Source organism: Meles meles, chromosome 17 (assembly GCF_922984935.1).
Source record: "Meles meles chromosome 17, mMelMel3.1 paternal haplotype, whole genome shotgun sequence".
NCBI lineage: Eukaryota > Metazoa > Chordata > Mammalia > Carnivora > Mustelidae > Meles > Meles meles.
In genome coordinates this window covers 4,939,785-4,952,875 of record NC_060082.1, presented here as the reverse complement: position 1 = coordinate 4,952,875, position 13,091 = coordinate 4,939,785, and the positions used below count along the sequence as shown (strand labels likewise).

The 13,091-nt window shown below is 44.3% G+C and overlaps 1 protein-coding gene across 2 annotated transcripts in view; it reads left to right on the top strand.

The window, feature by feature from the left end:
- The first annotated feature begins 23 nt into the window (after positions 1 to 23).
- Positions 24 to 13,091, top strand: part of COPA (COPI coat complex subunit alpha) — a 45,457-nt gene continuing 32,389 nt past the window's right edge. For both annotated transcript variants that reach the window (XM_045983314.1, XM_045983313.1), the window contains exons 1-4: positions 24 to 179; positions 3,399 to 3,512; positions 4,102 to 4,175; positions 8,718 to 8,798. In XM_045983314.1, the coding sequence (XP_045839270.1) occupies positions 140 to 179; positions 3,399 to 3,512; positions 4,102 to 4,175; positions 8,718 to 8,798 (309 nt within the window). In that variant the 5' untranslated portion in view covers positions 24 to 139. The remainder of the gene's footprint in view (positions 180 to 3,398; positions 3,513 to 4,101; positions 4,176 to 8,717; positions 8,799 to 13,091) is intronic.

Sequence of the window (13,091 nt, the reverse complement as noted above, 5' to 3'; positions counted from 1 at the left end):
GGCGGGGCTGCTGGGACCGGAAGTTCGTGTCGGGCAGCTTCCGGGAGGTGCGGCGCAGCGGCGCTGACGTGGAAGGAGCGGAAGGGCAGCGGGGAGTGGTGGGGCTTGGGTCGGCACCTCGGAGCCGGAGGCCTGAAGGATGCTCACCAAATTCGAGACCAAGAGCGCGCGGGTCAAAGGTAGTGGAGAAAACCAGGGGGAGCTCGGGGGCTGGGTGGCGGCGCGGTGCTGCGGGGGGGCGAGAGAGGCCGAGCGGGGCCCACCGAGCGAGCCCGGAGGCCGAGGGGAGGAGGGTGGGTCGGCCCGGCGGCGGTCCTGCAGCCCTGTCTCTCCGGAGCGCCCTCGGGACGCAGTTGACCTGTGGCGGCGCCCGCACGGCGGGAGGCCCCGTAGGGCTGCTCCCGGTGCCTTCCGTTCCCTCTTCTCCTGGGGCCACTGTCCCCGGCTTTGCCCCGTCCCAGGGTCCTGTGACCTGTTGGCGTTTTGATAACCGTGTTGTAGGGAGTGGCCTTGGGGATCGGGTCTCGCGCACATCTAAGTCGGGCATTTTCGGAAATGAGCGCTGGCTGCCTCTCACCGAGGCGTTGGCTGCACCTTACCGACGTCCAGGGCCTCTATTGGGCGCTATGTCCTACTTGCAGGCAGGATACTGAGGCCCATCATCCCGGCGAAGTCTGAACTTGCTCAGGTTGCCAGATGAAATACTGCACGCCTGGTTAAAGTTGAAGTTCAGAGAAACAGCGAAATGATTTTCCGAGAGTGTTCGCTTTTTATCTGAAGTTCATCTTTAACCGGGCATCCTCATTCTTAATTTCCTAAATATGGGAATTCCAAAGTTTGAGCATCGGTGGGTGGAGGTGGAGGGCAAGTGACTGAAGTAGCAGTGGTGTCTCTTAGAATGTTAGAATGGGAAGGGCAGAGAAGTGAGATCTCTTGAGGGTTGGAAAAATTTATATTTATACATGTAAAAGTTTATATATGTGCATGTATCTTGGATATCTAGTAAGATGCATTAGAACAAGGTGTTTGGGAACATGGTATTTGGAGTCACATGGACTTTGCTTTGGAATCCTGAAACAGTCCCTAACAGTCCCTAACAGTTCCGTGTTAGGAATCCCTAACAGTCCCTGAGCTGTATGATCTTGGGCGACTTACTTAAGGTTTCGAAATCTCTACTTTCTCATCCCTAAAATGCAAATGATTAACATTCTTCTTGGGACTGGAATGAGATAATGTATGAGATTGCTTATTACAGTGCCTGGTATAGAGTCAGGGGCTCAAAAACCGCAGGCCATTGCTCATGTGGGAGTAGATTCTGAGCAGTGTCTGAGTCTTGTGGGGGTCGCGATGGAATCCATGGATGGCTGAAATGGGTCTTCATGATCCTTGAACTTTCCCTTCTGATTTCTCACTGGGCAGTAGGGAACGAAAATGTGGGGAGAAGATATTTGAATATATGAGAGTTCCTGTCTCTCGGTGGGTATTACTACATCCCACAAAGGAAAAAAATAATTTTTTTAAGTTTTTATTTTCTATTTATTTGTCAGAGAAAGAGAGAGAGAGAGCACACAAGCAGGCAGAGTGGCAGGCAGAGGAGGCAGAGAGAAAACCAGGCTCCCCACAGAGCAAGGAGCCCAATGTGGGACTCCATCACGGGACCCTGGGATCATGACCTGAGCCAAAGGCAGCCATTTAACGGACTGAGCCTCCCAGGTGTCCCAGAAAAACATAATTTTTATTGGGAAAATAGACAACTTAGAAGAAATGTAAGTGTTCAGTAAATAAATGAAAATATTCTCCAACTTGCTAATAATGAAAGAAATATTAAAAAAGAAAAGAAAAGAAAAGGTGGCTCAGTTGGTTAAGCGTATGACTTTAGCTTGAGTCAGGATCCCAGAGTCCTGAGATGGAGTCCTCCATCCTGCTCCTGGCTGGGTGGGGAGCCTGCTTCTCCCTCTCCTTGTGCGTGTGCACGTGCTCTCTTCCTCTTTGACAAATTTTTAAAAAAATCTTTTTAAAAAGTGAAATATCCTTTTTTAAAATTTTAGATTAGTAAAACAAACAAAACAACAAATAACCAATAGTATTCATGTTGGGCAATGTGTGCAAAATTGGTATCTTCAGAAACTTGATCAGACTATGTGCTCTAGTCTTTTTGCAGTCAGATGGTATCTATGAAAATGTTAAACGCACATACTGTATTCCTGAGCAATCCTACTTCTAGGTCTTTAGCCTAAAATGGTAATAACGCAAATAGACTAGATTATGTTGAGAAATATTTTCTTTAAGCTCCGTTTTCTGGTAGATGAAAGTTAGGGGAAAAAGCTTAAATGCTTATCACTGGAATAATTTAAAAATGTGGTACATTTGGGGGCGCCTGGGTGGCTCAGTGGGTTAAAGCCTCTACCTTCAGCTCAGGTCATGGTCCCAGGGTCCTGGGATCGAGCCCCGCATCGGGAATGAGGTGATATATATAAGTACTTAATGAGATCCATGGTATATAGCTAATCGAGAAAAGAAGTTTGTGTAACTTATTTCCTTTTCCTAAAATGATATGGTCTGCATTACAAATCTGAAAGGATACACTCCAGACCGTTAGCAGTCGTTACTTCTGTGGGCTTCCATTTCCAGTCATCGTAGAGTGAAAAAAGACCAGTGTTACCCTTCCACCTTAAAACAGCTGTACAACTGAACACAGTATGTGAAACAAAGGTTCTCAGACACTGGATGACGGGCAGTGCAGGAGAGTGATTCGTGAGAGTCCTGTGGCTCTTTCAGCTTACTACCTGGAGAGTTTCCAGGCTGTGGTAGAGGGAAGGGGAAAGAGCCCCGGAGTCTCACTGAAGACAGCTAGAATTTGCTGGACAAAATACCAAAGAGGGAGCTGCAAAGGGAACACTGGAGTCCTGCAGGGGATGCTGTCCGGCCTTTGTCTGAGTCCTCATCTGCATATGGGTGTGAGAAAATGACCCCGAGCCTGGGAAAGAGCATCTGGACAGAAGGCAGAATAATCCCTGCAGCTCACTTAGAGCTGGGAGTAGTTTTGTGTTCCTACTTGTCAGAATCGAAGGCCCCCTAATACTGCAGGGCATCGCCTTCACAGTGGTGCCAATTTAGATCTAGACTAACAGCTGTTGTGTGCTCACGCTACAAAGCTAAAAGCAAACTTCCAAACAAGTAACCTCACAACATCCTAAAACAAAATCTAGCAATATTTAAAGGAATGTAACAAAATCCAGCACCAAACAGCATAAAATTCATGTCTGGCATTCAGTGAATGAGTGGATGAGCCTAGGGTTAGCTTAGCTCTTTGTTTTTCCTATCCGAATTGATGGGATGCTATTGTGGCCTATGCTTAGCTAATTGGATCATCCTGTTTGTTTGTTTTTTCCTCCTAGGGCTCAGTTTTCACCCCAAAAGACCTTGGATCCTGACCAGTTTACACAATGGAGTCATCCAGTTATGGGACTATCGGATGTGTACCCTAATTGACAAGTTTGATGAACATGATGGTAAGATAACAGTTTCTAGGAGGAAATTAAAGAGATCTTAGTATTTATTGACTTCTGGGGTAGTTTAAGCTTTCTTTAGGATTAGAGAATATGAAAGGACTGGATCCTGAATAAGAATCACCTTGGAGGGGCACCTGAGTGGCTCAGTGGGTTAAAGCCTCTGCCTTTGGCTCAGGTGATGATCTCGGAGTCCTGGGATCGAGCCCCGCATCGGACCCTCTGCTCGGTGGAGAACCTGCTTCTTCCTCTTTCTCTGCCTGCCTGTCTGCCTACTTGTGATCTCTGTGTGTCAAATAAATAAATAAAATCTTGGGGCACCTGGATGGCTCAGTGGGTTAAACCTCTGCCTTCGGCTCAGGGCATGATCTCAGGGTCCTGGGATTAAGCCCCGCATCGGGCTCTCTGCTCAGTGGGAGCCTGCTTTCCCTTCCTCTCTCTCTGCCTGCCTCTCTGCCTATTTGTGCTCTCTCTGTCTCTCTGTTAAATACATAAATATATATTTAAAAAAAAATCTTTTAAAAAAAAAGAATACCTTGTTGATTAAGAAGTACAGTTCTCTCTAACCTACATTGCCTGCTTTCTTCCTCAGGTCCAGTACGAGGCATTGATTTCCATAAGCAGCAGCCATTGTTTGTTTCTGGAGGAGATGACTATAAGATTAAGGTACAAAGGGTCTGTTATGATTGGGAGTAAAGGGTAGGATTTGGGGTTGGGCAGTTATGGAAGGGACCCAAAACAGGACATCACATTCATACAGAGCTCAGGCTTCTGATGTTATCAGGGACACTGATCCAGCAGACATTCATCGAATTCTTCCTGTATACCAGACACTTTTATTTTGGGGGGAATTCAAAAATAAATAAGAAATGGAGAAATACTCTAATAAAATAAGAAGTGTTCTAATGGAGGAGATACATATACACCCAAAATAATAGCATGTACAGCTTGCTGAGTGATACAGTGGAGAGGTAACCAAAGTGAAATCGGGAAGGACAGTCCAGGTCCAAGATAGAAAGGCATGACGCAGCTGGATCTATCTGAGACATGTAATGAGTTTGTGTGAATAAGCCGTGGAGAAAAGGTGTGAGAAGGGCCAGAAGATGAGAGGGGCCGGATCACGGAGTGCTTATTTACAGTGCTCAGAAGTTTGGGTGTCGTCGTTGGTAATGAGGCATTACAGGGGTTTAAATAGACAAGTGAAATCAGATTCACTTTTTTTTTTTTTTTAAGACTACGTGGGTGGTGGTGTACAGGATGGTTTGGAGGAAGCAGGCAAGCTGGATGCAGAGATGCCAGTCAGGAGACTGTCCTGTAAGCCTGAGTGGTAGATGGACAGGCGGTGGCATTTCACAGTGGAGACAGAGATGGAATTGAGAGCTTAAGGAAGGGCATCAGGGAGTCTGCTGGAGGGATGGTAAGGGGAAACAAATGAGATGACGTTTATTGCAGGCTTCTAGCCTTAGTCACGGGGCGGGGGGGGGGGGGTGTACCATTCATGGGGAAAGGAAGAAATGAGGAGGTTCAGTTTTCTGGAGTGCTGGCGGAAGATGGTGTCTTGGCCCATTGGGGCTGCTCTAACAGAATACCACAGCCTGCATGGCTTATAAGCAACAGAAACTTCTCATAGTTTTGGAGGCTACAAGTGCAGGATTAGGGAAACAGCACAGTCAGCTTCTGGTGAGGTTCCTCTTCCAGGCTGCAGATGGCTGCCTTCCTTCTGTGTGTCTTCACGTGGCAGAGGGGTGAGGGATCTCTGCAGAGTCTGTCTGATCAGGACACTGATCCGGTGGAGGAGGGTTCCACCCTCCTCAAAGGCCCTGCCTCCTAACCCGTTACAGCAGACATTAGGATTCCAACCTGTGACTGTGGGGGCGGACACAGACATTCAGTCCATGGCAGATGGGTAATGAGTACCGTCTTGGACGCTTGGACGCTGATGAGTCTGAGGGAGTGAAGGGGCAGTCTGTGGAGACACGTCTGCACTGGAGTCGTATTTGGGCGTTGGCCTCATGAAGGGGAGAGCGGAAGCAGAGGTGGTGGAAGGTGTCGCTCTGGGATTATGTTGAATGAGAAGCTCTTGTTGAAGAGCTAGAGGGAGTAGAGTTTGTGTAGGAAAGGATGATTTTAGAGCTTGGCGGTGAACCAAGGGGAAGAAGCAGAAGCTTATTGGATGCCAAGGAAGGAGAGAATTTAAAGAAGGAGAAAAGTGGTCGGGATAAATAAGGTCCAAGTAATCTTTAGATTGCTTAAAGAGGGAGATGTTAGTGATGCTAACACCTTAATCGAAAGTGAGGAAGCAGGATATACAACTCTTTGAAGAAGCTTGACTGATAAAAGCAAAACTAGAGGCAGAGTCTTTGAACCTGTAAAAAAAAAAATCAAATATTTCTTTTACTTCCACAAGTTTGCATTAAACATGTGTATCGAATCAGACTAATGAAATTTACTTCATAAAAAAAAGATAATTTTTCCAGAAGCTAGCTCAGAAAATTATGTTATAGATTACACAGCATAACTTAGGTGACAGGCGTGATGCATGATGACTGCCCACAGAGAAAAGAGGCCTTAGAATTACAGGAAGACAGTTCTTTCTGTTTTTAGATTTCGTACCGTATGCTGGTGCGAAGAAGCTCAAACCACTTGATCTCAAAAGCTCCTCGGAATATCACTTTCTTCTATTTTTAGTAAAGTATTTGTCATTTATATTGATGACCATTGACTATCAAGAATGGTTAACTTGGGTTCCTTATAGTCTGTTTAAGAAAGGAAAGACTGGGTGACCTTTAAGAAAAAGGATTTTCCCCCCACATCATTAGTATTTTTTAAAAAGGTTTATTTTCGGGGCGCCTGGGTGGCTCAATGGGTTAAAGCCTCAGCCTTCAGCTCAGGTCATGATCCCAGAGTTCTGGGATCGAGCCCCACATCGGGCTCTCTGCTCCGCAGGGAGCCTGCTTCCTCCTCTCTCTCTGCCTGCCTCTCTGCCTGCTTGTGATCTCTGTCTGTCAAAAAAAAAAAAAAAAGTTTATTTTCCATTTATATGAAATGTCCAGATAGGCAAATCAGTAAAGACAAACAGTAGATGGTTGTCTGAGGTTAGAGGGGTTGGAAGGAAATGGGGAGTCACAGCTATTGGGCATAGTTTTGGGGGGGTGATACAATGTTCTGAAATTGGTGGTGGCGATGGTTGCGCAGCTTTGAATGTACGAAAAACATTGAATTCTATGTTTTTTAGTGGGTACATTCGGGGGACTTGAATTCTGTTTCAGTAAAGCCTTTAAATAAAGGAAGTAGCTGGCTGGCAGGGTGTGCAGTGTTACCACAGGAAGGCACAGACGGCCAAAGTCTAAAAACCCTGTAGGTCTTCAAGGATTCATGGTTCTGGACTTAGGTAGAGGACTGTAAGGGAGTCAAGATAGTTCGAAGCTGGAAATGTGGTCATTTAAAACTCTGAACTCTGTAAGGAGAAAAAAGTTAAAGAATAGTATTTATGATCTAATTTTTGTGTGACACTCAAACTGCGTTGTGTACCCGTATTTTATTTATAGATAATTGAGCAGATGACAGTGAAAGTATTGGGATACGTTCACGTTTCACTTTGATGTTTCGTGTTCACCTTTTCTCATTTCTACACATACCTGTTGCGCTCCTCCTAAGTGGTGGCCGCTGTGCTAGATGCTGGGGGATAGTGTTGAGCATGGTGGACAAGAACCCCGCCTTCATAGAGCTTGCCTTCTTGTTTGGACGATCATACTTTCAGGTTTTTTGAATTTGTTACAGGAAATGGTACTACCTTTTGTAATTCACAAACAAAAATAAAAATTTTTTTAAGTAAAAAGGAATAGTAAGTAGTTGGCTTGGGGTAGATTGTAAAAAAATTTTTAAATATTGGGGCGCCTGGGTGGCTCAGTGGGTTAAAGCCTCTGCCTTCGGCTCAGGTCATGATTCCGGGGTCCTGGGATCGAGCCCCACATTTGGCTCTCTGCTCAGTGGGGAGCCTGCTTCCCCCTCTCTCTGTTTGCTTGTAATCTCACTCTCTCTCTGTCAAATGAATAAATACAAATCTTTTTTTTTTTTTTAAAGATTTTATTTATTTATTTGACAGACAGATCACAAGTAGGCAGAGAGGCAGGCAGAGAGAGAGAGAGGAGGAAGCAGGCTGTCCGCAGAGCAGAGAGCCCGATGCGGGGCTCGATCCCAGAACCCTGGGATCATGACCTGAGCCAAAGGCAGAGGCTTTAACCCACTGAGCCACCCAGGCGCCCCAATAAATAAAAATCTTTAAAAAATATTTTTAAATGTTAAAATGCCTTTTTTTTTTAAAAGATTTTATTTACTTATTTGACAGCGAGAGAGAGATCACAAGTAGGCAGAGAGGCAGGCAGAGAAAGATAGGGGAAAGCAGGCTCCCTGCTGAGCAGAGAGCCCGATGTGGGGCTCGATCCCAGGACCCTGAGATCATGACCTGAGCTGAAGGCTTAACCCACTGAGCCACCCAGGCGCCCCTAAATGTTAAAATGCTTTTAAGAAGCCACTGACCTCATAATTTTGTACTTTTTGGGGAGGTTTTCTGGATGGAAGTATGTGCTTACATTTCTGGTCCTGGTTTAGTGTCTTCCTTAGTTACTGCATTCATTGATACGTGGTACTTTAGTAGTTAGCTCAACTTTATATCTGAATGTGATGTTTGTCTGCTTAGTTCACCCTGACTGGGCAATGTAGTATTTTCCATAGTGATGAATTAAAGTCTGTTTGCCCAGTACAGGCTGTGAATGTATGGACATCATTTGCCACCAAGTTAGCAGTCTAAGAGAAGATGATGCCGTATGTTACATTATTGTTTCCTTTTTTTTTTTTTAATTTTTTTTTTCAAGATTTTATTTGTTTATTTGACAGAGAGAGAGATCACAAGTAGGCAGAGAGGCAGGCAGAGAGAGGGGGAAGCAGGCTCCCCACTGAGCAGAGAGCCCGATGAGGGGCTGGATGCCAGGACCCTGAGATCACGACCCGAGCCGAAGGCAGAGGCTTTAACCCACTGAGCCACCCAGGCGCCCCAACCTTAAACAAGTCTTAAACAAGACTTCTCTCAGGGTTCCTACTTATTTAGAAATGCCAAAACATAAACCAAATGTACTTATTGAGAAACCTGAAGCTCTTTGAGGCTCAAGACCCTTGTGTCCTGTGGCTTAGTTGCGTTTCTCCTCGCAGGTGTGGAATTACAAGCTTCGGCGCTGTCTCTTCACGTTGCTTGGGCATTTGGACTACATTCGCACCACGTTTTTCCATCATGTAAGTAGCCATGGTGCCTCTAGTTGTAGAGCATTCTTGGCTTTCTCTGTGGAATCTTCTACTTGCATCTCAAGAACCCGTGCTTTGATAACAGAATTATCAGAGTTCTTGGAGGGGCTCTTCTAGAATCTGTGTGGTGTTGACCTTTCTGCTTTGTTGTTGATCTTTTGTTTCTTTCTGCCAAAGGAAACACTTAGGGTTATATCGAATTGAATTGAATTAAACTGGATTCAGTGGGCTGTATAAGGAAGGCATTGATTCTCTATTGGGAAAAGCAGAGATTTGATTTCAGGTTTGCTGAGATAGCGAACAAAAGTTTGCAGACTAATTCTATGTGGGGTGTTTCTAAGTAGGTGTGTCTGGAGGGAGATCAGTGTTAGATGCTGTTTTGATGAGCTAATCAGTTTGAAGCATGAACAAACGTTTTAATCCTAGGATTTTAAGGTACAGTAGAGGCTGTTCCTTTAACCAGGCTTTCTACCTTCTTTGATCTGTCAGGTATCCTAGAAGACAGAGTTAAATGTAGATTAGAGACTCCCAGCCTCTTAACCAGTCTCAGCCTGTCTGGATCTTTCCATAATTCTATGCTATTAGATTTGATTTCTACTGCTTCTTGACTAAGTCTCTTGAATTCAGTTAGAATATAATAGGCAAGAGTTTCTTGGTTAAGTATAGTTTATATCTTTTTGTAAAATTAAAAAAATTTAGAATGATTGCAAAACTTACAGCAAAAACATGTGAGAATGATTAACCAAAACGGTAAAAGACCTGTAGTCTGAAAACTATAAAACACTGATGAAAGGAACTGGAGATGGACAAAGAAATGGAAGCATCGTATGCTCACGGTTTGGAAGAACAGATACTGTTAAAATGTCTGTACTCACCAAAGCAGTCTACAGATTTAATGCAATTCCTGTCAAAATACCAACAAACAATCCTCAGATGTGTATGGAACCACAGAAGACCCCTGCGTAGCCAAAGCAGTCTTCACTTGATCTTAGCCAAAAGGTCGAGAAGCGATTAGCCAAAGCAGTCTTGAAAAGACGGGAGGTACCACAATTTCAGACTTCAAGTTATATTACAGAGCAGTGGCAATTAAAACAGTCTGGTACTGGCATGAAAAGAGACACACAGATCTTTGGAACAGAATAGAGAGCCCAGAAGTAAACCCACAATTATATGGTCAATTAATCTTGGACAAATGAGGAATGAATATACAATGGGACAGATTCTTCAACAAATGGTGTTGGGAAAACTGGACAGCTATATGCAAAAGAATGAAACTGGACTATTTTTTTCACCATACACAAAAATAAACTCAAAATGGATTAAAGACCTAAATATGAGACCTGAAACCATAAAAGTCCCAGAGGAGTGTTGGCATGGCTCAGTGGGTTAAACGCCTGAATCTTGATCTGAGCTTAGGTCTTGATCTCATGCTGGGCATGGAGCTTAAAAAAAAAAAGTGCTTGAAGAGAGTGCAGGCTGCAATTTCTTTGACATTGGCCCTAGCAACATTTTTTTTTTAAGATTTTATTCACGTATTTGACACAGAAAGATCACAAGTAGGCAGAGAGCAGGCAAAGAGAGAGGGGAAAGCAGGCTCCCTGCTGAACAGGGCCCCATGTGGGGCTTGATCCCAGGACCCTGAGACTATGACTTGAGCCAAAGGCAGAGACTTAACCCACTGAGCCACCCAGGCACCCTGAGCCGTGGCAACATGTTTTAAGATAAGGTCTCCTGAAGCAAGGGAAATAAAAGCAAAAATAAACTTAGGATTACATCAAAATGAAAGGCTTTTGTATAGTGAAGGAAACAGTAATCAAAACTAAAAGGCAACCTGTGGAATGGGAGAAGATGTTGGTAAATGACATTCGATAAAGGTTTAGTATCCTAAATGTATAAAGAACTTAAAAAAACTCAATACCCAGGCATGCCTGGTAGCTCAGTCAGTTGAGCATCTGACGCTTGATCTCAACTCAGGTCTTGATCTCAGGGTTGTGAGTTCAAGCCCCATGTTGGACTCCATGCTGGTGGTAGAGCCTGCCTTAAATAAAAACAACAGCAGCAACAAACTTAACACCCAAAACCAGATAATCCCATTAAAAAATGGGCAGAAGACGTGAGCAGACATTTCTCCAAAGATACACAGATGGCCAGCAGACACCTGATAAGATGCTCAACATCCGTGACACAGCATCAAGGAGATAAAATCAGAGCTGCAGTGAGCTATCACCTTCCACCTGCCAGAATGGCCAAAATCAACAGCACAAGGAACCACAAGTGTTGGCGAGGATGGAGAAAGCGGAACTCTCATGCGTTGTTGGTGGGAATGCAAACTGGTGCAGCCGCTCTGGAAAAATAATATGGAGGTTCCACAAAAAAAAAAAAACAACAAAACAAAACCTAGAGCTATTCTATGATCCAGTAGTCACACTACTGGGTATTTACCCCCAAAATACAGAAATACTAATTCAGATGGATACACGTACCACTATGTTTATTACCATGAATTACAGTAGCCAAGCTATGGAAGCATCCTGCGTGTCCGCTGATAGATGAGTGGATAAAGAAGTGTGTGGAATGCTCAGTGTTAAACAGGAGTAAAATCTTGACATTTACAGGTACACGGATGGAGCTAGAATATAATACTAAGCAGAATAAGTAAAACAAATACTATATGATCTCCTTCATGTGGAATTTAAGAAATTGAACAAATGAGTGAAGGAGAAACAAAGACAGATCAAGAAACAGATTCCTGACTATAGAGAACAAGATGATGGTTACCAGAGGGGAGGTGGGTGGGAGGCTAGGTGTGGGGATGGGAATCAGAGTACACTTACCGTGATGAAAAAGAAAATTCTCAGACGGCGCAGGCCTTGCTGTGAGCTCGTGGCTGGTGATGAGGCCGTCCTGCTGACTCTTAGTCCTGGAGGACCTGCTTCACTTTATGAGAAATGAAGCCAAGAGTACTTTCTGTTCGATGCCTGAAACTTCTGTCAACGCACAGAACAAAATAAAGGAAATGCATTTTATTAAGGCCATTCTCCGAGTCCTTTCATCCTAAATTTTTACCTCCAGCACTGCTGGGACTTTGAGGAAATCATGCGCAGCGTAAGACCCTGTGGCGTTTGCTTTTATTTTAAGTCTAGAATGATTGGAGGAGGAGGTGGCCAACGTGAATGGAATACTTGCTGAGTGGCCTGAATGATTTTGGGTACCTCTTCCATGGTTCTCCACCACGGGGGATTTTGCCCCCTAGAGGATGTGGTAGTGTCTGGACACATTTTTGTCGTCACGGCTCAGGGCATGAAGGCTGCTGACATCTCGTGCACGGAATCCAGGTATCCTGCTAACCATCCTTCCGTGTACAGGACGGCCACCTTCAAAGACTCATTCGACTCAGAAATATCAATAATAACCCCATTTTATGGATGGAAAATGGGTTTCAGTGATGTCAGGTAATAGACATATATGTGGTCAATTAAAAAAAAGGAAGACATTTGAGAATGATAACCGCTTGATGAGATTATCTGTGAAGCAGATTGTTTGGTCCTTGGGGTAAGGGATGTGCTGAAGATCTGTCCAGAACAAGTTGCCATCCAGTTGGAAAGTTTAGAAAAAGTTTCTTTTATTTTTTTGGCTCAATAAGTAGATGTGTGCCTTGTATTTATTAAGTTCTGTGCTAAGCACTGAACATACTACTGTGAATGAGAAATACCTTTTTTTTTTTTAAAGATTTTATTTATTTATTTCACAGACAGAGATCACAAGTAGGCAGAGAGGTAGGCAGAGAGAGAGGGGGAAGCAGGCTCCCTGCTGAGCAGAGAGCCCGATGCGGGGCTCGGTCCCAGGACCCTGGGATCATGACCCGAGCCGAAGCCAGAGGCTTTAACCCACTGAGCCACTCAGGCGCCCCGAGAAATACCTTCTTTTCTCGGTAAACTTACAGACTCTAAAAGAACTCAATTGTTTTTCCATGTTATTTTGTGCTTTGGTTCCTGAGATGGGAATTTTTTGAGACTGGATGGTGTGACAGGAGTCAGACCATGAAACTGTTCTAATCCTAGAGTGAAAGAGAGAAGATCCTTTCATAGGATCTGAATTGACAGGACTAGCTGTGTGTAAGTAGAAATACATGTAGGCAAACACATACACGTAGAAGTAAGTGTGATATATCTTCTTTGCCTCTAATAATCCTTTATGCCTTTGTCTGGCTTCCATTCTGAAATCTCCAGGTGAAAGTGCCGCTGTGGGAAAAGCTTTAGAATGGTGGGGAGGAGACAGAACCCG